This window comes from Centroberyx gerrardi, chromosome 24 (genome assembly GCF_048128805.1).
Source record: "Centroberyx gerrardi isolate f3 chromosome 24, fCenGer3.hap1.cur.20231027, whole genome shotgun sequence".
NCBI classification, from domain to species: domain Eukaryota; kingdom Metazoa; phylum Chordata; class Actinopteri; order Beryciformes; family Berycidae; genus Centroberyx; species Centroberyx gerrardi.
In genome coordinates this window covers 9,820,653-9,845,873 of record NC_136020.1, presented here as the reverse complement: position 1 = coordinate 9,845,873, position 25,221 = coordinate 9,820,653, and the positions used below count along the sequence as shown (strand labels likewise).

Sequence of the window (25,221 nt, the reverse complement as noted above, 5' to 3'; positions counted from 1 at the left end):
GGGGTTAGGGGGGCATGCAAGCAGACACATGGACACACTCACACAGAGCAAGCTTGGGCAAGGAAACACACAGACACGGGCATATAAAAACACACAAGGTTACATAAGCCTCTATTTTCCCACAAAAGCCCAATTTGCAGCCTGTGAGAGAAATCCACCATTTTGGCTCGAGATGTTTTGCTCTCAATATCCACTTCACGGCACGTAATGGCACCCAGTATCACCCTTCACCGGCTCATTCCTCCAGTCTCTCATCTCTGGCCTACCCGAGGTGTAATGCGCCACTCCATTCATTCCGGGCGACTGGCGTTAACAGCGGCTCAGCTCATTTCACTACCCTTTAATTGAATGGGAAAATGAACAGGGGAAGGCTTTTTCATTCTTTTATTTCTTGTTCTTACCATTCACGGGAGACAGTCAGGCTTGTTTGAAAATTGGAGGCAGCAATCCAGCCGAAGCGCTTTAAATGTGCCCTGCATTGAGTTGCTGCGGTCTAGAACTGGAATACCAATTTCCCTCTCTCGTCGGCTCCTGCCTCTGCCTATTCCCCCAGACACACACACACACACGCACACACAAACACACGGCTGATACACACAGAAAAAAACACATAAACGCACAGCGAGCCCATCCCAAAACACCATTTAGGTCTGAAATGTGTTTCACATAGCTGGCTCACTTCCTGTCTCATTCTTCGAGGTATTTTAGAGGTCAGGGGCAGCAATCAAAATGGATGTGATTTTGGAAGAGCAAAATACTTTGTATTACCTCAAAAGCTTTCCAAATAAATGAACGTCGCCTCGAGGCTTGTGTTATGTTGCATGCAGTATTGTCAAAACATCAAGTGGAGATGCACAGTCTGCCAAGGAGACTGTGACTCTCCCCTCCCTCATCAACTACTGGAGCGGGGCCCTTTAGCAAGGCACTTGAATCTCATTGCTCAGTGGACTGTGGCTGTACTCAGCAGCTCACAGCTGTCACTGTTTGTAACTGTGTGAGTGGGAAGCAGAGCATTGCTGAAAAAGAGAATACATGCTCAGTCAATCTTCCCAGGATAAATAAAGTTTAAATTAAATGAACTTCAAGATTCAAGGGTCTGACCTGACTATCATTGGGGCTGCTTTCCTGAATGCGTCAGCAAATGGATTGTATCCTAGACAAGTGGTATTTCAATCCTCAGCCTATATTTTTCCGGGCCAACCACTATAGCAAATATATACTCATGTGGGTACACAGGTAAGCATAAGCTAACTGTGTCTAACCCACAAATAGGGGAGTCCAGCCTGAGGGCTCAATGCCTCATGCTGCCTCCTTTAGAGGAAACCTGTGAATTTAGCGACTCATGTGGCTAACAAACAGTCACATGGTGAAACTAAAAGGGGCAATTTATTGGGCCGGGATCTGGAAAAGACAGAACTCCAGTGGGTCCAAACTGAAGCGATTAGTATTGAAGTGAAGGCAACTCACCTAGGGTGTTGTAGAATTTGAATGGTTAGTAATTCAACACACACTTCTCTCCCACACACTCCTCTACTTTCTCTTCTCCCTCTTCCCCCCAGCCATCATTGAGCATGTGCGTGATGGCAGTGTCGTGCGCGCTCTGCTCCTCCCCGACTACTACCTGGTCACCGTCATGCTGTCTGGAGTCAAGGTAACCACCACTCTCACACGGCATATACAGATGCGTTGCAATGTTAGTGTGTTGGGCTGATCTTTTCTGTTTTTGCAAATGATTGTTTCATAGTTTGCAGAGTGCAAAAAAACAAAACAAACGGCAAGTAGGGATGACCTTAACGTAGAATGATATGAACAAAAATAAGTCTGCAAATAAAAAAATGCATGAATGGGTGAATAAAGACATGCACATAAATAAGTAAACAGATCTAGATCAATTGGCTCCTATTAAGACAGCATTTCCAAACTTGACACCCTTTTTCTCCCTTCTCTTTTTCATTGTTATAAAAACTAATAAAGTACTTGGGGGGGGGTAGACTGTCCACTCCCCTAATAAAAATAATAAAAAGGTTGATATTTAAATGATAACGGCACATTTTTCTCACTCCTGCGAGTCTGTGTTTGTTCTAGCAGTGTTATATCCTCTCCACTAAATTTCCCCATCCATCTTTTTCACCGAGCCCAGCGTTGCCAAAGGACCACTCAAGATAACTAATCTTTTTCATCTCCCACTTGAAGATATTACATCCTTTTGAAGGTGTTTCTTTGTCTCGCTGTTAAAAGGCTTATCTGCTGGTCGTCCCTCTCTTGTTTAGATCTGTCTGGTGTTTTGTCGCACTTGTTTACAAGAAAATATGTACAGGAAGATGACATTGGTTTATAGGGGATCACAGAAGCGCAATGAGAAAACACAGATTGTATCAAACGGCTCTCCACAAGATATACAAATAGCACCTCCCGTCGCTAGTGTTGGGAATCGGTCCACTGCATCCACCAGTAGTCTGTTTTTCTCTTTCAACGGTAACAACAATGTAACTAAACAAATTAGACACCGGGTAACCGCCAATAATCCAATTTAACATCGGATTAAGTGTTTGCGTGACACTTGTTGATTGTGTCTGTATTCATGTGTGTTTTCTCTTCTCTCCTCTCCAGTGCCCGACGTTCAAGCGGGAGGCGGACGGTTCGGAGAGCCCGGAGGCATTTGCGGCTGAGGCCAAGTTCTTCACGGAGTCCCGTCTACTGCAGAGAGACGTTCAGATCATCCTGGAGAGCTGCCCGAACCAGATCATACTGGGCACCATCCTGCACCCGGTGAGTTACAGCAGTCTGCGCCCAAAGATGGTCGGGTGGTTAAGGTCTCAGCAAAACAAATCTCTGGAATCACGTGTGTCCTCACCAACCTAGGATGAAATCCTGCCAGAGCTTTCTCACCTGTATCTCCCCTGCTCTCTTCCTTGCTGCTTTCCTACGGTCTAAATAAAACAATGAAATACTAAGAAAGGAGAGCAGACTGATGATTCTCCTTTTTAAGTATAGGTATTAGGTATTCATAATCCACGACAGAAATCAGCAAAACAATGACTCAAACTCTCTGTCCCACTACTACTGCTTTTAACTGTGGCGTCTTACCTGTGCCTGTTGTTTCTGTGTGTTTCAGAATGGTAACATCACAGAGCTGCTGCTGAAGGAAGGCTTTGCCCGCTGCGTTGACTGGTCCATGGCCGTCTACACCCAGGGAGCCGAGAAACTACGAGCCGCTGAACGGTACGCATCTATACACATCTGGAGCACTTTGCTGTCCACAGTCAGAATCACTTTTTATTACACAGAAACATATTTCCTGTGGTTTGGAGAGTCGGGAAAAGTTTTGAAAAGGTTTTTTTTTTTTCAACAGGTCTTGATCTGTTCAACAACTACATAGTTTAGAAATGTGTGTCAAAATATTGTTGTTCAGGCCTGGTCGGAGAACCACTGCCATATATTATATTTGTTATAAAGAATACATTTTCAGCTGTAGAATGCAGTAGTCCAGCAGACATATCAGCAGACAGTATATTGAAATCTGGAAATCTGTCCTGCTGACTTGGTAAAAGATATGATGTATATAGAGAGTACATGCAGACTCGTGAGGTGTAATACAGAAAAGAACTGTACAAATGTAATACAATTTTATACATGTATAATTGTATACAAATTAATGCTAGCATTAGTTCAGTAGAACAATTTCACGCTATTTTGCTATTTGATTATGCAATTTTGTCATGATATTCATGCTCCACTCAAGGCAAATGAGCAGTTTGCAGTAATGACTGTGGACTACTCCTTTTTTGAATTAACCATTAGCATTTTAATTGGCTTTTGTAGCTTTTTCCAACTGAATGGGCCATTTTTTTTAGTCACTTGATTAAGCTCTTAATTTCATAACAACTGACTGATGTTGTTGAGGATCATTAGTGATGATGATGTGATTCTGTCCTTGACCAGATCTGCTAAAGAGCGCAAGGTCCGCATCTGGAAGGACTACGTGGCGCCCACAGCCAACCTGGACCAGAAGGACAGACAGTTCGTAGCCAAGGTGAGAGCCTGAAGTGGCTTTTATACGCTGTGTCCCATTCCCAAAATGGTGTGGCCTCTGCGTAGTCCTTGCTTACTGACCGTTTTCCTGCCCCTGACATAAGCTAACTACTAACGTCTTTAAATTTGGATAGACTTGCTGCCACTTATAAAGTCCTCACTAAACTTTGAAAAGTACAGAGAAAAAGCAGGAGTATGGTATAAAATTTTCAGCATGACATGCAGACATTACCCATCATGAAGAAGACTTGGCTTTAGTGCTAAAGGGGCTGTTTCCCTTGCTACCACCACTTGATGTCTACTGCGGCACTTCCAATTTTCTCTCAGCACTGCAGCAAAAAGCAGAACCACTTTGAGGCTTCTAACGAAATATGTCCTCCTCACACCTCACATTTTAACATTTCCACTCCCCACTGCTCCAAAAAAAAAGCCCACCTTTCACTGAAGGTACAAGGAGGAGCGCTTAACTGCAACCTTGAAGCACTCCCCAGTCAAATTAGGGACAAATCGCTGGCGTATGCTCTAGCAGTAGCACAGAACGACCCCCAAAAGCCAAGAACTAGAGATATTAGCTTTGGAGGTTATTGGCCAGGGCCCGGGGGGCAAATTAGTGTCCTTAATATCAAGAACAAGGGAGTCCACCCCGCCGCCCTTCTCCACCACACACACACACACACACAGAGTCCTTGTCAGCACCCATTACTTCAAACGAAGTGAGATGGACTCCTCGATACGTTAACCTCATTGTCACTATGAGATGACACATTATAGTTTCCAAGTCACGGCTTTAATGCGGTAAAGCAACTCCAGTCTAAAAAGTTCAGCTTTAAATCTGGTCTCCTTTGTGTGCATTTTGAAATTGAGTTGCCCTGCTCGCTTCCCTTCAGCCGATATGTTTTTCTTTAGGAATAAAAAAAGGTTTAATACCCCTAAAGTTTGTCTTTTATCTGCCCTCCGCTCCCTCCAGACCCTGAACTTTTAAGACCCTGAAAAATTCATGGCTAGCCTGCGGGTTACATAAAAGGTGTTGCTTTGGCAATCTGCTTACAGAATGAGTTTGAGAAGCTGCACACACATAAAGAAGGAGAGGAGAAAAAAAGAATCTATGTGGATGTATATTTTTCCCTGAGTCAGAGGGAAGAGGCTAGAGAAAGGATAAAACATTTATATTATCAGTGTGGGCCGCTCTCAGATCTCCCTGAACCTCCTCAAAATGAAAACTGAAAAAGACGGGGAGCGAATGGAGGGGGGTTGGACGTGGGCGGGTGGGGGAGCGAGGGAAGCTTTGGTGGTGAGCTCAGGAGGGTGAAGGGAAAAAGAGGTGGAAAGATGGCAAAAGAAAGCAAGGGAGAGGGCTGTAGAAGAATTTGGAGGGGTATGTGTGTGTGCAGGGTGGTATAGAAGGACTGAGGGGCAGGAGGATGAAAAGAACTGACAGTCAGAAAAACCACCTCATCAAGATCCATGGGACTATGCGCCGTCCTCTCCTGCTCTTGTTTCCTAGCACTGTTTTCTGCAGATGCGGCGCCGCACTGCTGACGCCCCCAGTTGAACCTTGATGTACTTTTGATCTCAGCGGGATTCTTCTCTTTGTCCTCTCCTTCCTCTCTCTCCCTTCCAACTGCTCAACCCCAAAGAGCCACAGAGGAGGCTTGCTGCTGCCAGCTGCCGGTGCGTTAGTCAGTTTGTTTAGGGATTAGCGAGCTATCGGCCGCTCCTGAGCCACCGCACCTTGGGCAAAAAAAAACCCTTCTCCATAATGTCACCTTGCCTGGTTTTATTTGGGTAGAGGAGAGGGTAAGTGTGTGTTTTGGGATCTGCTGAATCAGACATTCCCTTGGAAAACATTTCATGATGGAGTGAAAGGCCTCTCAAACAGCGTTGGGACCACTTGACACTGAAGCTCTCCATTAAACAAATGGCAGGCTGGCAGTTCTGCCTCTTCAGTCTGAGGGGAAATGCCATGTTGGATTGCTCAGGCTGTGTGAGTGAGAGATCCACCCTGCAACTGGTTGAGCTGTGCTGAGGCGAAGTCCTTACCGAACAGTCTAAGGTCACCTTGGCCTGTCATTGGCCCACAGTACATCCATCTATCCCGGTGACATTACTCATCACCCAACACTGCAGCACACTCTGAGACATCTATCCATCTATCCCATCATCATACACTCTCTTCTTCTCGTCCACTCCACTTTTCACTTTTTATTATCTGAGTGATGGATAGAGTGGAGAGGTAGAGCAGCCCCAATCCCCATGAGTCAATCCTGCTGACTCATCTTCCTTTTTGTCTCTCTTGTTTCTCTCTCTTCTCATCCCTACCGGGACCAGAGAGGCGGATGTAGGCCACGTCTCAACAGTCTTCCTCTCCTCTTCCTTTCCTCTCCTCTCTCCTCCTTTCCTCTCCACTCCTCTCCCCTGGGTGACCATTGACCTGCTGAGATGATGGATAAAAGGTGACGTGGTGTAAACCCCTTTGCCAACCTCTCATCACTACCATGTCATCTCCTGAGAAGGACACACTGTGTGCGCTGCAGTGGCTTTTAGGTCCACCAAATCCATGACACTATGCTGGTTAAACTGGAGCGCAGGGATACTAAAAGGCATAAGGATTATGCTGCATTATTAAAGTGCAATCAAAGAAGCATAACAGTGTCTGTGTGCTGCAGTGCTTCATTTGGGTTAAGTCCATATGAAGTTGCCCATAGGCCTTGATCTACACAATTGTCCTACTCTGACAACACCGGTGTGTAGTGTGAATGTTGCTGATCTGTGTGAAACTTGCATGTAGTTTGCAGTTATGAGTTGGGAGTGAAAAAGACGAGGAGAGAAGTCGTCTTTAGCCTATTGGTACAGAGGGAGAATTGAAGTGAGATGAGAGGGCCTCTTAAGATTATTGGTACATTAAAATTTGGTTAAGAGGGAAATGGATGAGGTGAGAAAGTCTCCTTAGGCTATTGGTACATATCTCAGTTAAAATGAGTCAAACGGATTGGAGAAAATGTCAGAAGGCCTCTAGACTATTAAAAATCACTTTAGGGGAAAGATGAGGAGAGAATGGCGTCTTGAGACTGTTGGTTCGTGTCCCTGTTAAAATCAGCCAAATGGAATGAAGATTAGGTGAGAGGACCTCTTTAGACTATTGGTACCCGTCCCAGGATAGTGTCCTCGCAAAGCATTACTTACTCATTAGCCACTGTTCACAGCAGGGCCAAGGGGCTACAAGCCAGCTCGAGGTGTTTATCACAGCATCAAACGCAGCATTAGGTTGTGTGAAACCATATAGCTTCGGTGACAAATCATCTCGACTGGCAGCAAGATATAAAGAGCGTCATAAATGTTGCTTTTGGGGGAGATGCTCTGACATGAGTAATGAGTAAGTCTAAGTCTAAGCTTGTGTTTGGCCCTGTAGTAGAAACCAAGCTAATGGGTTCGATTGACAACAAACATATTCCCCAACTCCAGCCAAGATCCCTCCTTGCGCTATGATTGATCCTGGCCACTGCAGATGTCGTATTGGTCACGGCCAGAGGGTGGCAGTAGATCCCCATCACCTAAATCCAATCTCAGATTAGACCAATGAGTCATGCTGCCCGCCTGCTTGTCTTTCTGCCTGCTCGCTCGTCCCTCATGGCAGCTACTTTGCAAAGACTTCTCTGCTCTATTTTCTATCCCTTCTCCATCTTTCACCGTCTTTCAGAAAACTGAAAGACGGTGCCACAGCTTTCCACTACTCTTTTTTTTTTCCCTGTCTTCCCTGCTCTTCCTCCCTTTTTCTTTATCACTGCTGCTCAGTCCCTCCTTTGTGGCTTTCTCCCCTCCATTATACTCTGTGTGTCTGGCTCTCTCCATCTTCCTCTTCCTCTGTCTCTGTGTGTGTTGATCTGTCCTCCTTTGCCTCCTTCATTGCCTCGCCTCCCCCGGCTGATAATTAGCCAGTAAACGCTCAGCCATTTTCTTCTGCTCCTGCCACATTCTCTCTCTTGCACTTTATTTATTTAGGCAGGCCGCAAAATGACCTTGTTACAGTGTGAATTTGTGTAGGCTGGTGTGTGTGTGTGTGCATGTGTATATGCGTGTGTGTGCGTGTACGCTCCCTCTCGCACTTACTCATTACATCTCTCCCCCCTCTCAGTCTCTCTCCCTGTGTCTCTCTATCCATCTCTCCCACTCAGCTCAGTGATTAGTGTATGATGTATTTTGGCTGCTGTTGTGCACAGCCTATTTAGCATGTGGGCTGGTCTAATTTCTGCTCTCTGGTGGCAAATGCAATGGCAGTCTGATTTGTTTTCATGGAATAATGAATGTTCCGATGAGGCTAATACACCTGGATGTGTGTCCGCTACACAGTACATCGCGAAGGCTCGGCTTTGTCTTAATGACACAAGCGGATGTGGTGGCGTTGAGTTTTTTTCCCCCACACACTCAGGCGCACACAAACACCCACACACTCCGAATTGAGCTTGATGCATGGCCCACACCTGTGCATCTCTCACTTTCTGGTCTGTAGACAGAGCGCAGCCTACATATCAACTACAGCTGTGAGTGATGATGAGGCCATTTAATGTGAGTGTGGGTGTCTACATGTGTTGGCCGATTGATTTCTCACTCTCTCGCAGGCGGCCTACTTAAAGGCTCTGGGTTTGGATGCCTCCTCCATCTCAGTCACATTATACCCCCAATCTGTCTCCATGCTTGGAGGGCACACACAGATAGACGGGGACATGCATAGACTGAGTTGGGGCAGTCACAGATAATAATTCCGCACCCCAATAATATGGAAGCTGACCATGACTTTTACCAATGAGTTCAAAGATTAATGTAAAATGAGAGGACTAGAACATTAGTGGTCAGATCCCAGTACACAGTTCACTTGCCAATATTGAGTTGAAATTGAACAGTTGTTTAAGGCCAGTCAAGGACTACAGTGCCTTTTTGTCAATAGTATTCTTCATTGGCAGCCAGCGCTTTAGTCCTAAACTAGACTAATACTATCTTGGGCCTTGGACGTTTCCTTTGATGACAGCTGTAGCTTAAAATGTCCACACACCAACTCCTGAATTGTACGGGTTCTAAGCTGCGGTCACTAACTTCATCACTACATTTTATAGGTAATATTTAGCGACTAAATGCCAAACATACATTGGTCTATGTCTTATTTATTTTATTTATTTAACCTTTATTTTACCAGGTTGTCTCATTGAGATGCTATCTCTTTTTCAAGAGAAACCTGGTCTTGAGTCACACTACTAAAGGTCTTCTGAACAAAATGTTGCTAGCCAGTGTTTTTGGGCAGAGGGCCATGCGATACTATACCAGTCTATCTTTAACAGGATGTTTTAGGCAGCTGGTGTTTTAAAAGCACTGTGATTCTCTGTTTCTCTCCCTCCCTCCCTCCCTCCCTCCCTCCCTCCTAGTGCCAATCCCCCAGACAGCAAACCGTCCTCTCTCTGTCCTCCAAACCTCGCCGGCCTGCTGGGACTTTTCGCTCGCTCACTCAGTCACTCAAGGCTCACTCAAGGCTCACTCTTCCTTACCTCGCTCCCGATGCCTTCGGCTTGCGACGGCACACGCGCTTCACTGTCACTCTCCCCCCGTCTTTTGAATAGATCTCTTCCTCTCCGTTTATCCTTTACCTGCTCCTTCACTCCCCATCTTTCTTTCTATCTATCTGCTTACTCACTCACTAAAACACCATGCCCTGCTTTCGCTCCAACACTTCTCCATTTTCAGGGTGTTTTTTTTCCCCCCTAGGATTTACAGGGTTTGCGGACCCTTAAATTAATTTCTAATGGAGTTTTGTGTCTTCTGTTTTCTGCTGTGTGATCTCTTGAACACATGAATTCCCCAAACTGTCTCCATGCCACTGACTCCCCCCTCTTCTCTCTTCTTCTGCCCCTCTAGGTGATGCAGGTGGTCAACGCTGATGCCATGGTGGTAAAGCTCAACTCAGGAGAGTACAAGACCATCCACTTGTCCAGCATCCGGCCCCCCAGGATTGAGGGAGAGGTACAAACAGACCTGTGTTTGTGTGTGTGTGTGTGTGTGTGTCTGATTGTATGTCTGCACGCAGCTTGTGTGTGTGTGTGGGAGTCTGTATGTTTTATGTGAATGGTGGGTAACTGAATATGGTCATTTTTGGAAGAGCTTGTGTCAACAAGGCCTGCTAGAAGATCCACAAAGCACTGTAGTCGCTGCTGTCTGGGAAGCACTGACTAATTCGATTTTTTTCCCTTTTTATTTAAATTACTGACTAATGTTGATATGACCGTTTACATCCCTTTCCCCAAATCTTTTACTCTCTTTGTCTCTCTGTGTCTGTTTCAACATCTCATGCCCTCTTCTTTTAGCTCTTTCCTGATCCATTTCTCTCTCTCTGTGGGGATCATTTTGACCACTTGGTGGCGCCCCTGCAATTGGGGCACATGCATACGCAGGGAGACACTCACACACACCCAGTGGTTGAGATTGCAGCACTGCAGAGAACGAGGCCGATTGATTTTCCCCTCCACACTCCCCCTTTTTTCCTCCGAATCACTTCAAGACTGTGAAAACACACACACACACACATACGTTGTCACAACAGGGAGACGTATATCTATCTATAGCACACAATGGGCAATGTCTGAAGAAAATGTGCAAGTGTGTACTCTGGCACCTAGACACAGGAGGCTGTACAGTGTTGGCTGCTCCCCCCTCCCTCCATACCGATTACCCAGGAAGTTATTGATTGTTCAAGGGATGTGGAGCAATAGTGTTTCTTTGAATCCTTTTAACTTTTTAATTCAGCTTGACTCTCAGTTCCTGGTACCTTGTGTAACACAAATTAAAGCCCTTTTGATCACAGTATGATTGAAACTTACATTGCTGGATCTTCTGAAAGGTTTCATTTCAGAACGCTATATATCCCTTTTGGGGGAAAAAAAAAAAGTGTGACTAGTTGTTCATTGCTGAACATTTAGTACAGATGACTACATCCTCTAAAATATTATCATTTTGTAAGTAAAGGGCTCAAGATAGCTAAAACATTTTTTTTTTTCAATAGTAAGTTTCAGTTGCATGCCAGCAGTCATTTTGTCAGAGGAGGGGGTAACATTTTTGGAATGAAACTTTTCATACTTTTCATGTTTTTTTTTGTTTTTTATAACATGTCTGAGACTGCTTGACAACCAGTCCTCTTTAGTGTTTACTGTAATATCCATTTATAAGCAAGGCACCCCTGTTCTCTGTGCTCTAGAAGCGCAAAGAGGTATTGAGAGGGAGAGAGGAAGTGTTGTACATCTGTCGAGGAAACGGTTTTACAAGTCCGACAGCAGAGTGCCTCCTTATTTTTTTCTTTTTTTAGTTTTTTATTGACTCTCCCTTTTCGCCTCTTTGCCATTTTATGGTTTGCTTTTTCCTCTATCTTTTCCTTTTTATTGTCTAGTTGTCTAGTCTCGTTTTCTCTCTATCCTCTTTTTTTTCTCCCCCGAGCCGCCATCCTCACCCTCATCCCTCTCTCTTTCTCTCCCCTGGCATCGTTACTGCCTTGCATCATTAAGAGAGTGCTTTGTATCTCTTCCTCCCTCCCTCCCTCTGTTCTCTCTCCTCCTCTCCCTCCTCCTCCTCCACAATCACTTCCTCCTGCCGTCCTCTCCCTCTGGGTGTGCGCGCCGTGGTCAGATTGTTGACCTGCATCGTTGCCCTTCGTGTGTGTGTTCGTGCTCCTCTGCTCTCTGTGGTTGTAATAAGCTTGTGGGCACAACATCTCTCCATTTTGTCTCTCTGCCCTTTCTCTTGCATCTTCCATTGCACGCCTATTGCTCCCAACTCTCTTCAGGCCTGGTCCTTCCCCTTCTCGGTGTCTCTCTCCATCTCCTGCTCCCACTTATTTCACACTTTTTTTTTGGCGTCCTTTCTCTCCCTCCTCCTTTCTTTGTCCTTTTGCTTTCTCCACTCTATTCTTTGTCTCTCTCCTACTCTTACTCTCAGTTGCCTCTCCATCTCTCTCTGTCTCTCCTTGCCTTTCTCTCTTCTCTATCCATCGCTCTCTCTTTCTGTCTCTCTATCTCTGCCTGTACCAGATGCTGCGACAGTATGCGTTTTGTGCTCCATTACGCTGTCATATGTTAGAGGGAGCCTGGGAGAGTGAGCCCAGATGTGAATGTTTGTGCCTGTTATATTGTTACAGTATTGTATTGTCGTTGCTTGCACTTCATGCATGTTTATTTGTTCTTGTGTGTTTGTCTGTGTGTCTGATTGTATTCCTACACATAGCTTGCATGTGTCAGTATGTTATTCTGTTGATGTGTCTACACACAGGAGTGGAACTTAAGGATTCTGGCACTAGCCCACCGGGCAAGTAGAGCGAAATTTCTGCTAGTGCAGACAAATTATTACTAGCCCAGTATAGATAATGTAATCAAGTTTAACGAGGCAGGTCATGCTCTAAAATTATACATGCATAAAAATCACAAGTGTGTTCTTTTGCATGTCATATTTTATTATTACTAGCTCAGTATAAGTAATGTAATGTTCATGTTGAACAAGCTAAATCATTCTTTAAAATTATATATATTATATTACATTTATACATTATATTACTAATTTACTGTTAGGCTGCACACCACAGAGTGAGTTTATCTGTACATAGCCAGTCCCTACTGGTCTTACAGCTGTCTACAAACACGCTTACTCTTTTTTTTTTTTTCTTCATAATTTTCGGAGGACAGTTTCTTCCCTGCATGTGGCGGTACATTTGCAAAGAAACACTACATTTCGTTTTTTGGATGAGGTTCGTTCGCAGTGCTGCTGCTGGTGTTGTTTACATTGGCTAGCTACTTCTGTCAGTGAGCTAAAGAGCTGCCTGCCTGTCTGTAACACTGTCCCTCAGCTTTGAGCGTTGGCGCCATGGCAACGGTGCAGGGTTCCGATAGGCAGGCTGAGGCAGCGATGAGCCTGAGCAGATGGAACCGGTGGAACCGAGAAACAGAATCCAGGCAACTGACTGAGAAGCGCTGATATTTCTGTGACACCTTAACTAAATGTTGGTGTGGATTCATGCATGGGATTGAGAATCTGCTGCCCAGTCGCACTCGCCAGCTGGGCCAGTGCTCCTTTTTCTGGACTCGGCCGCTCCCAAAAGCACTTGCCTCGGCTAAATAAGCTTAAATGCAGTGTAGGAAACCTGTTACATTCCAAAACTTACTGGACACTTTCAACCATTTTGCCAACCAACTACATTTTTAGAATGGAATAGGATCTCAAAATGATGGTTTGCCACCTACCAAATTGGCTGGTGGAGTAGAAAAACTTACCAATCATGGCTAAAACATGTGGTTAGTATAAATTTCCCACCATGCCTAAATGTGAAAGTGTGCTAGTGGACATACATACAGTCATAACCTGACAAACAGGGGTGATGCAGGACCTCCAGGTCAAGGCGGGGTCATGGGTGAGGGGTCACAGCCGGCATCTCCCTGCCAGACGCTGTACACACACTGACAGCGTGTTGGCTAGCACCGTCTTGAGTTGGCCATCCTGTTGGTTACAATGCAGCAAACAGACACTCGCACACAGACATTGTCACGGTTTGCAGTGCAACTCACACACATGCACAAGTACACACACACAGACATGCTTGGTTAAGCTGCATTAGCTTGTGTCAGGAAACATCTTGGAAACTGACATTAGTGTGTACACAAACAGGGATTACACAGACATGTACTGTACGTGTGTATATAGACACACACACACACACACACACACACACACACACACACACACACACACACACACACCATATGCATGCATATTAGCACTGCAGCCCTTCCTGGAACCTCCCATGAAATCTCCAGAGGTACAAAAGTCAAAGATTTGGTATTGTGACAACACTGTGTGTGTGTGTGTGTGTGTGTGTGTGTGTGTGTTGCATTCTGTAGAGGTCTGTAGGGATTTTCTTGTGCCAGTTGTCATTATTATCTGTGCCTGTCTGGATGAGTTTATGCATTGTTTGACCCTGCATTCTGCTTGCCAGGCCATTTTGTGTGTGTGTGTGTGTGTGTGTTTGGGTGTGTATGCTATTTGGGGGTACCAAGGCCAGATGCGATGTACCAGTGCACAGATGAACTGTGACAGTTTTTGCCAGCCCCCTCTCCTCCTCCCTTCTCCTCTGCTTTCTTCTACTCTCCTAACACCCCCCATATATCTCTCTTCTCTCTCTCTCTCTGTCTCTCCCCCCCTCTCTCCCTCCCCTGTGACTATACTCTCATTACATTCAGATTGACAGATGGGTGGACCAATGGCATCTGGTTGCAGCGAACCATGGGACATCATTTTCCTCACTTGCTCTCCTCTCTCTCCTCTTTCTCTCGTTTCGGTCCCACCTCCCTCCTTCCCTCTCCTCCCCTGTGTGGTTGCTGTGGTGTATTTTCAGATGTGAGTTATTTTGAGCTTGGGAGTTGGAGTCAGCTTTTTTCCTCTCTCTTTCTCTCTCTCTCTCTCTCTCTCTCTCTCTTCCTCCACCCCCCCTCCTCTTTTTTTGCTCTCTCTTTCTGAATCCTGTCTCTCTCTCTCTCTGCAGCAGGACAAGCCCAGTACAAACACAAGTGGGGAGAGATGTCGGTGCTACTCAATGACTCACTGTTACACCCACTCCCTCACATAGTGTGTGTGTGTTTGTGTGTCTGTTTGGATGTGGATGCGCTTCGACAATGCACACGGGGCCAGACTCGAGTGTGTGTGTGTGTGTGTGTGTGTGTGTCTTCATCCGTTGTAATGTATGTATGCGTGCTTATGTGGTTTAAGTAGGGTTAAGGGCAGCGCTGACGGAGCACATAGGGAGGTCAACTCTCTGTCCTTTATATAAAGCAACACACAGCGGCTATGGCTCATCCCCACACTACTCTATACAGCCCTGCCTACTCATCTAACCCCTCTGTAGTCCGCCTGCGTGTGTGTGTGTTTATTTTGTAGATGATTTAGCCTCACAATACCTCTCTCTCTCTCTCTCTCTCTCTCTCTCTCTCTCTCTCTCTCTCTCTCTCTCTCTCTCTCTCTCTCTCTCTCTCTCTCTCTCTCTCTCTCTCTCTCTCTCTCTCTCACTCTGTCTCTCTGTCCTGTCTGCCTCTGCTCCCATAAAGCATCTCTCTCTCTCTCTCTCTGCCTCTCTCCCCCTCGCTCCTTTCTTCTGTCTCCCTCTTATTTTTCCTTTCATATTATTAGGTTTATTTTTATACAGGAACAGTGCACATTGATTAGCATTTCTGTAAATACGCCAGTTTTAGCAGGGTTCCTACGCAGGTCTGGAAAGTCTGGCAAAGTATGTGAAAAGAATTTGATAATTTCCACGTCTTCATAAGTATGGGGAGTGCATCACATAGTCTGGAAAAGTCTGAAAATACAGTTTTGTTTAGTCCCAAAACAAATAAATTTTTTAGTTGTGGACCAGCTGCCTTTTCACATATTGTGGTGTTGTTTTGAACAATAGCCATAGAGTAATACAGTCTTGTTGCCAGTCTCTGCATATTGAACTCTTATTTCACATCTTCAAGTCAGGTCAAGACACCAGGGTCCAGAAAAGGTTGAGGTAAAATAATTTAGAAATGGCAGATGTATGGTGGTGGAACGTTATAATAGCCAGCAGCTAATTTTCAACTGTTTTCTCCTTTTGCCACCATGTCCTGCCTCTCCCCTCCTTCTCTTCTCTCCTTGTCTTTCTCCCTCCCTCTCCTGCCCCCATCCTCCAGTTCTTATGTCTGACCATGTGTGTGCCCCCAGCATGCCCATAGCCTGGCATAGTGCATTGACCTCAAGTTTGGGGAGAGGGGGAGTGGGGAGGGTCACCCACCCCGTGACTCATCTTATGCACCATTGGCTGGTTAAAGCAGACCGGGGGCCAGCATCCTTCTTCACCATTGGATGAAAGTTTTTGCCCCCATTCCTCTATTTGGCTGTTATGTCACTGGTCAAAAAGCAAGGACTCAACTTGGTTGTGTTTGTTTTTGTGTGCAGGGGGAGTAAGTTATATCGGGAAGTGATGTGCAAATATTTCTTTTTTTTTTTAATGGTACTCGTGTCGTTCTTGTCTCTGAATGACTACTTGAATAGGCAATTCATTGTGCTCTATACAAAGTAGAAAATTAGAAGATAATATGACTCACTATTAAGAGATGGAGGTTATCTCTTGTCAAGAGCACAAAGCGCATACCAACTGAAATCGCTGTAGAATGCAATTTGTTGTGACACAGATCACTGTTAAATGGGAGCTTTTTGTTCAGGATGGATGCAGCATGTTGATTATATACCCAGTGTAAGCTATCCAAATTTGCACTGTGCTTTCAAAATTTCAATGTTTACAGCAGTCTTTCAGAGCTTTTAGCTGCAACCAGCAGCTCGTATAAGTCACTCTGTCGGTCAGTAGGGTTAGTAGGTAGGGTTGGTCTGTCGGCCACAAAAATTCAGAAAAACTCCACTGTACATATATAAACTTCTAATCAAAGGGTTGGCAAATGAATAAAACAGAGTTTGACTCTGGAACCCAGCAAGCACAGAATGTCTCATTGTGCTATTTGACATGGTCAATAAAAAATGTAGAATTTTCCCACCAAGATACTAAGAAAAGCTACGGTCCACACAGTCAAGAACAGGCCTAAATAACAGATCATAGATTAGGCCTATTTGTGACCATCCCTTACTGTTACTGCACAATTTAAATGAGTGTAGGCCTACTTAAAGCCACCACTTGTCACAATGGCCCCAATAAGGTAACCTGCACCAACCTGGTCACAGCTTACCACAAAGCACATGCTTTTTTGTAATTACGGGGCTGAAGGCTTTTGGTTCTGGGTCCATCACAGTATCTGTTCCAGTCGATGCTGTGGTTTAAAATGGTTCCTATGTTATAGGCAATGTTGTAGGCAATTATGCTGTAAATGTTTGTTTTTTCCTTTAAGGCAGCTGAGCAATAACGACAGATAATGAGTTTTCATTGTATTTACATTTTTCTAGCTGTTGGGACAGTGGTTTACAGCATAGCACCAGGTAGATACACAGGGACGTTTTTAGTGAAACACTATCATTTCCTGCAACAATAGTTACTGATTGTTATAGTATTTTTCAATTTTTCAGTTTTTTTCTCTGCGGAACATTGTTATTCAAATGGATAAATTACCAAGTTGACCATGAACCTCTCCAATAATTATTTGACTCTTCTAGCATATTTCTGATTGCGTTATTATGCTTAGTACAGTAGGTGTTCAGTCTCAAGATGTGATTGTCGAAATAGGCAATTAGGCACGGTGGTTGGATTGGATTGTCTTTAGACAGAAAATGAAGTAAAGCTAATAATAGAATAGGCTGTTTCTATGCCTCTGTGCTGTGTGTGGCCTAAGTGCAGTGTGAGTTTACAAATAGCTGGGCATATTTTTCTTTTTGTGTTTTTATATAACCGGTTATATCCTTTTTGCTCTTGCTTCAGGAAGTGTGTGCCCTCAGTCTCTCACTGCCCCCATCCCCACACACACACACACACACACACACACACACACACACACACACACACCTCCAACTCTCTGTAGACATTTCATTTAATGTTAATGCATTACGGAGTGAGGTTATTATGCATACAGTAGTAAATGTTGACTGTTTGTCTGAGGCTCCCAGTGCACAGCTTAATCAAAAAGTAATGTCCACTTTGTCTGGGACGCATGCACACACCAATCTATTTCACTCAAAATATAGGTTACACACAAATCACACACTCCGCTCAATCCATTATATACGAATCCAAGGCTTCATACTGTACAATTCCACCAACACCACAGCCAAACATCATAAAGCATGACATGCTCCTGAGTCATGATTTCACCCTTTAAGTTCGAGAAGCCGCAAATGCTCCCAGCAGTGGCATCCACACACTTCCACCCGGCCCCCTGCAGCCCTGCGACACTGTACAATCCAGCTAGCGTCATGCCTCTGCAATAGTCATAGATGATTCCCGAGTCGTAGCGGGTAATTCGGAACGAAGGGAATTTACCCCAAATAGCACAGAACTCCCCCCGAGGGCAGTGAGAGCAAAATGTTGTTATTGGGTCACGTTTGAGACATGGCAATGACTCTTTCCTCTTTCTATAACCTTCCCACAACTGCATCATCACTACTTATGGATGAATTACACTGAGTGCGGCTTAAGTACTTTAATGATGCTAATGTGGTTAGTCTAGTTGTGCCTTGTGACTGAAAGTTGAAATCAGTAGGTCTCTTAGTCAAAGATTAGAAGATGTCACAATCCACTTTTTTACATACCGATCAAAGCGGAACAGCCTTGCTTCTGTTTTGTTTGACTGGCTCGGTGGCACGTTTATTTTCCAAGTGTTTGAAAAGCACTTAGCTGTCAGAGAATGCTTAATGTCCCTTTGAATAGGAAAAGCCACAGGAAAGGATCCGTTGTGTAGTTAGAACACAAAGTAGGCCAGGCCCATTGTGAAATATTGGCCAGCTGTAGCAATCAATGGTCTTTATTGATTCTTGGCCATGCTAAAGCTCTTGATGGCTGCCCTTTAAAAACCAATACTGGTCTTTTTTGTTTTAAACATAGTCTCCCCCTCACCTTTTTGCTTGTCGTCACCATGGTGACCAGAATACCACCAGCTCAGACAAGGTCAAACTTGTCTGATTGGTCACGTTGGACTTGGACTTGACTATTTTTAGTCTGGAGAACATGAGCACCAACATGTTCTTGTCTGCCTCTGTTTTTAGTTGAAAACTTTTTCCTCTCGTTTTCCCTTGTTTTCTTTCTTTCCAGCTCTTCTCCTTATTTCTCTGTCCATTATTTCTAACCCTCTGTCTGTCCATCTCCTTGCTGTCCTCCGCTCACAGCCTCTCTCCTTCTCCTGTAGAGCTTCTAAAGGAAGCAGGACTAGTACCTTTTTTCTGCTTCTTCTCTCCATCTCCACTCCTTGTGTCTAATTGGCATGTAGCGCTGACATTTACACTCTTTGCCCTCTCCGACATGGCTCCCTTTCCACCATGAAACACCTCATTAGCCAGAAATGATTTCTACTTTCGTATTTTTAGTCTTTCCCCCTCTTTCTCTTATATTCGTTCTCTACTTTTCCCTGTTAAAATTGTGCCGCCACCTTGACCCGAGACTGTCTGTGCACTAATGGCCCCCCAGCAGACATAAAATGGAGGGCTGCCATGAATAGGCCACATGTAAAACCCTCCCCAGACGCAAGAGGCCCGCCATCCCCTCTGTGAATTTCCCTTTAATGGAATGCATGGCGATAAACCACTGCAGATCCAAAATGGAGGATTTTACCCAAACAATGTTGTTAAAAGTAAAAAAGTTATCCTCATCCCGTGCAGTGGAGTGCTAAGTCCACCGCTCGGGCACAAAATGGAAGATTCCTGCCTGGCAGTGCTCCTGAAAGGCCCCATCATCCCACCGCAACTGACTCGGTAGGGATGAAAGACTCCGACGATAAGCCCCGGCAGACACAAAATGGAGGACAACGGCTATTGGCTGAGTGGCGGGGGATTTCCACCGGCCATGTGTGAGATTAACCCACCTCTGAGGTTCCATGCTGCGCTGATCTCCGAAAATGGAGAAGAATGGGAGTGGGAAAAGGAAGAGGGAAAAGCTATTAGACTCAAAGGTTATTACATTCTGACCAAGGTTAAGGGAACTCTGCTCGCTGGTAGATTTGGTGGTTTCCAGAGCTCCGTTACCAGGCCAATCCGACAGGCCCTCTGTGCAGTCAGGTTGAGCTTTAGCCGAAACGCTAACATCGCTCTGGAGGGAAAATGATTTGTCATTGAAAGGTTGCTTGGCCGAGGATGTGGGGTTTGTCGGTTTGTTTATCTTTTTCTTTTTTTTCTTTCACTGGCTTGGTGCCCGTTCTGTTTGGCACCAACGGAATTTGCCCCCTGTGGCCTGTCCTAATGACCTGAATGGGTCACAAGCACATGTGCTTGGATGCACGCGAGCTCGCACACACGCATACATACATACACACACACCCTTTGCCCTCCATGTGTCCCCTCTCCACATCCATCTGCCCATCTGTATGCCACACCTGGCAGCCCTGAACAACTGGGGAGGGAATTAAAAATGAAAGAAAACCCCAAAAGAGGAGAGGCAATGAGAAGTGAATCCAACCCTGTGTGTATGTGTTCGTGGGGGGGTATTACTTGTGTGTGTGTGTGTGTGTATGACAGATAATGGCGCTCATAGAAGGGTGTGGGAGGGGCAGGGGAGGCGAACACACTGGTATTGTCATTCATAGCCTTATTCCGCCTGTTAGCGCCTGTCATTTATTTTCCCACTGCGTCTTTGTCATTTGCTGTATTATTTTTTTTATCCCGCCCCTCCAAAACGGCACCTGCCACTGTGTGTGTGTGTGTGTATGTGTGTGTGTGTGTGTGTGTTTGTCTCCCTGATACTGGGAGCGACACAAAAAACCTCAGCCTCCTTTGAAAATGCAAATAGGTTCTATTTGTGGCCTGCTCCTGTCAGAGAGTGGGTGAGTGTATTGAGGGAAGTTTTTGTGTGTGGCTTTGTGAGCGTACGTGTGACTATCTGTGTGTGTGTGTGTGTGTGTGTGTGTGTGTGTGTATGCACATGGTGTCGGCCCGCTTTTCTGTATCTGTTTAACAGAAAATGTGTATGCCTTCGCTGTTTGCATCTGTGTGTCCTTGCTTTCTGTGTGCACTTTGATTTTTTTGTAGGTGCATGGGTATGTGTGTGTCAGTATTGACAGCAAGGGGTCTGTTTGTCTTCCGAGGTGTGTGTGTGTGTGTGTGTGTGTGAGAGAGAGAGAGAGAGAGGGAGAGAGATGCTGCCATTCATGCTAGAATATCCCGTGGCGGGTTCAGAGTCCAGAACTGAAGGAGAGAGGAAGAGGGAACAAACAAGCTGACTTATAGTGTGTGTGTGTGTGTGTGTGTGGGTGGAGAGGGGTGCTTGTGTGTGTTTTGCGTGTGTTTTTGAAAGGTCTACATCTGCAGCGGATGCATTGAGCTGATCGGGAAGCTTTGACATAAAAAAAAGTGAATAACTTTCTCCTTCCCCATCTTTCTTTCTCCCTCCCTCCCCACATCCTCTTCCTGACCTCCTCCCTTATTTCTCTATCCTTCTCCCTCTCCACCGCCTTTCAGGAGAAGAACAAGGACAAAGACAAGCGTTTCCGTCCGCTCTACGACATCCCCTACATGTTTGAGGCCCGCGAGTTCATGAGGAAGAAGCTGATCGGGAAGAAGGTAAGAAACGGCGATGGCCCTTAATAGCTCCCATTCACTCTGTTGCCATGGAGATCGGAACCCCAGGCCAGCTGAGGGTGGGGGGTGTTTTAGTATGTGAATCAGCATGATTGCCTCTAATTGGCTGTTGACAAATGAGACAATAGCCCTTCGAAATTCATTTGAAAACTCACACAAAGTGGTAGGCAGGATGAAGAGCCCCCCCAGCGGCTATATATACTCACACACCCCCTCCCCCGCACCAGTCGTTGACCGCTTAAGCCAAACCTTCATCTCTAAAGCCCCAACCTAGACGTCCATTTCTCTCTCTCTCCGTGTGAATACAAAGTACTCTAGGTTGGTGCCCTGGGGCTTGGTATTGGCCAGGCCGCCCCATTAAACAAGCAGTGTTGATTTCCCCCTCTTGTGTCTATTGATCTGCTGGGCTCTACACCCTGGGGCCCACGGTGATTTACACACATCTGACCCAGCAGGACCCGGCGCCGAGCTAAAGAGCACCAGCACGGCGCCGGGCACGAGGACACCCTCGTTACATTGGCACACATGTACACATACAGTGCTGTGTAGATTAACCCCCCCCCCCCCCCCAGGTCTTTTCATGGGTTGAAGTTGTCTATAGTAGTCTGAGAGAAAACAGGTGAAAACTAGCTTAACCACCTGTTTTCTCTGTCAAGTTGACCAATGTAACAGCTATCAAACCCACGTATAGCAATTTTACATTCAAAATTTTCAATAATTCCCAATATCTAGGCTAAGCTGATGACATCACATCAATCATAAAAATCAAGAAGACCCAAGACAACCTGCTTAGGCCTATAAATGATTTTCATCTCGGAGGAGGTGAATCTTACAGTGCATCAGGTCCACATTGCACTGCACGCCCCATCAACAATCTCTCTCTACCACTTCTTCTTTCTGTCTCTCACACGCACGCACACACGCACAGTTGTGCACACACAGAACGTCCTTTGAATGTGTCTCCACTGTAATTTCAAGGCTACCCACAGAACAGCAAACAAGAAAAAGAATAGATGCTCCAATATAAAGTTTTGATAAATAGTGAAATAAACTGCTCAGAAGTGTTATCTCACTCAAAACAACGCCTCCTAACACTTCTACCTTCCATGCTACAGTAACAATAGCAACGGTAGCTTGCTTGCTGGCACAAACATTAGATAACGCTTGGCATTAGATGGTAAACAAAGGGAAATCAGCTTTTACACTAAACAAAGCCGAACGGTAACGTTAGTCAACGTGCTGCATAAACAGTCGCGTTGTTTTAACAATGTCGACTTAAACTAAAACTCACATAAACTAACTTCTAACCTTGAAATCAAACAAAGGTGAACCGAAAGCAATAGCTAGCTAGCAGACCAAACAACAAATCATGATACAAACTAAGACCCACAACAAGAAAAGAGAATAAATGTTCAAGTTTTGATAATAAACCTAAATTGATAGTGAAATCAGACGCTCAGAAGCAATAGCCAGCTCACACAAAACAAAGTCTCCTATTGTTTCTCTTAAAAACTCAAAAAGGACGTGACTGATCGATGTGGCAAAACGTGCAAGGATGTTGAAAATCAAATGATAGAGTACGTTTTCATACCACTGAAAATACAGCTTTTTACATTTTAGCTATCTAGCTGGCATTGTTGCAATGAGTGCAACAGTAGAATAGACATAAATTCCTAGATTGTTATTATAAACAAGCAATTGTAACGAGTGCAAAGGTCAAAAGCACAGCACCCAGGTGATAGATGGAGCAAACATTCCTGTCACACACCCCTTCATAAGGGTGCAGAACACAAATAAATATACAATACAGGCTGAAAAACACAAATGCATGCACACACCCTAAGCCAAGAACCGGGAGAGTTCTTCTTGGCATTCAGTACAGGGGTGAGATTCATATCCATATCCCAGCCTCTCATCACAGTCATTTTAATCATCCTCGTTAATGTTTTTTTAATGACAGAGAATTCAGCCGTAAGCTGGCCGTCGACGAGTGAAGCGAGAATAATGATTGCGCTGTTTATTTGTGATGTCTGAATCCAGTCTGGGGGGGGTTTGAGGGAAGCGATGAGGGGATTAAAGCGAGTAGAGCCTCGTCAAGGTGTAAAAGCACCGGAACAAAATATGTCCGTAGCATGAGGATTAAATGTGCGTGGCTCTGGGTCATAACACCAAGCCTCATATTGAGCCATGTAATGAGAGTGTAAAATCCCACATTGGGCTTGTTGAGAAAATTGCATGTTCATCATGTTAGTCCCCATTAAAACGCAATGACCTGTGTGTGTGTGTGTGTATATGTGTGTGTGTGTATGTGTGTTAATCCATGTTTTTACAGCACTTTCTGTTTATTGTGTGGTTCAAAGACGGCCCATCACACAACCACATGCACACGCACCCTTCTTCGGTGGCTGTTATGTGTTTATGCACGCCAGTAATAATGGCATGTAAGCCAGGGAATGGGAACAACGCCAACAATGGAATAAAATAATAACAGCATTCTTGCCATCATGCACTGCGAGGTGATAGGTCTTTCCTCTCCACTGTTCAGCTTTTACCCTATTTTACATGCTATTAACATCTGCAACACAAAGACACACACATACATGCACACACACAATATCTAACTTCACTCAGATCTATGTGTGCTGGTTTTACATGAGGTTAGTATCGTATCGCTTGCCTAGACTCTTGAGTGTTTAAAAAAAAAATCTACTGAGATAAAATCTTCTGTGCCTGAGGCAAATCCTCGTTTGTAGTCTGTATTGGAGAGGAACGTATGAGTGATTGTGTATGTGTCAAATAGAGTTAGTGTTTAAGTGTGATGAGAGTGCATGTTTTCACCGGTGTTTGTGTGTCTGTATGTTGATAGCATATGTCCTCAAGGTGTGCGTGTGTGTGTGTGTGTCAGTCGTTATAGGATATTTTGCAGCTTTTCTGGTTGGCTGGTCCTCTTTATGAGCTGCAGAGAAGTGGAGGGGTTCTGTCCACCCCATTGATCCACTCTCCATGTTTGCATTTGCTTTTGCGCTAAACACATTATTAATCACCCTGGCATTGTTTGTCCCCGTTTAGATTGCAGTTGATTACAGTGTACGCATGCACCGAATCAGTGGCAATTGGCGACCACCACTACTGCTGGCATCACACTGCATGCCTGTCACATGGATATCTTGCCACCCTGTATGGGAGGTTTTTTCTAATGATTTTTTTTTTGTTTGTTTGTTTTTCTCACTGCTTGGCGTTTCTCCCAAGACCTCCAATTTATCTATCTGGCCTCACACTCCCCTCCTCAATCATTAAGCTGAATATATACGCCACTGTATTCCTCTGCAGTTGATGAGTATTGAAGGCGGGCCCTCCCCAGTGTGTGCTTATAGGCCGTTTGAAGTGAGTTAGGTTTAAGTGGAGAGTCCTCGCCCATTTGCCAGCAGTGCAGCCTCCTCCCACCTCACTCTGCACAATCAATAACGGAAGAGCTTTGGAACGCTGATTCCCTCCCATTCCCTTTATTGTTGCTAAGACACAAGGCTAGAGCTCAGAATAAAACTCTCTTTCACCCTTATTTTTTTTCTTCTCAATAATTGCAGAGCCTCAAAAACTATGATTATGTTTTTGAAGGTAAAAGCTGCACGTTTTGGCTGCCTTGGCAACAAGAAAGTAATTAGGATGAAATGATCACAGGCTCGCCACAGGTGACTATGTTTATTTGTGGGCACAATACTTAACCCTTGAGGCATTAATGTTAATCTATGCTACCTTGGTTTATTTGAGTTGTCAAATTGGATGCGTGTAGATGTGTAAAAGTGTTCAGATGAGTTGACCCACTTAACTGCCATCCTGTCTCAGAACGCTAAATGCTATGGAGGCAGATTTGGAGCACTAAGCATTAGTCAAAGACTCTAAGACCACTGCTTTCACTGAATTTTTGCTCCAGAGAGC

At 44.9% G+C, this 25,221-nt stretch overlaps 1 protein-coding gene across 1 annotated transcript in view; it reads left to right on the top strand.

Moving 5' to 3' along the window:
• The window catches only part of snd1 (staphylococcal nuclease and tudor domain containing 1), a 183,903-nt gene that overhangs the window by 9,937 nt on the left and 148,745 nt on the right, over nucleotides 1-25,221 (top strand). The window contains exons 6-11 of the mRNA XM_071905593.2: nucleotides 1,560-1,651; nucleotides 2,611-2,769; nucleotides 3,116-3,222; nucleotides 3,943-4,033; nucleotides 9,934-10,038; nucleotides 21,166-21,267. Coding sequence (XP_071761694.1) covers nucleotides 1,560-1,651; nucleotides 2,611-2,769; nucleotides 3,116-3,222; nucleotides 3,943-4,033; nucleotides 9,934-10,038; nucleotides 21,166-21,267 — 656 coding nt within the window. The remainder of the gene's footprint in view (nucleotides 1-1,559; nucleotides 1,652-2,610; nucleotides 2,770-3,115; nucleotides 3,223-3,942; nucleotides 4,034-9,933; nucleotides 10,039-21,165; nucleotides 21,268-25,221) is intronic.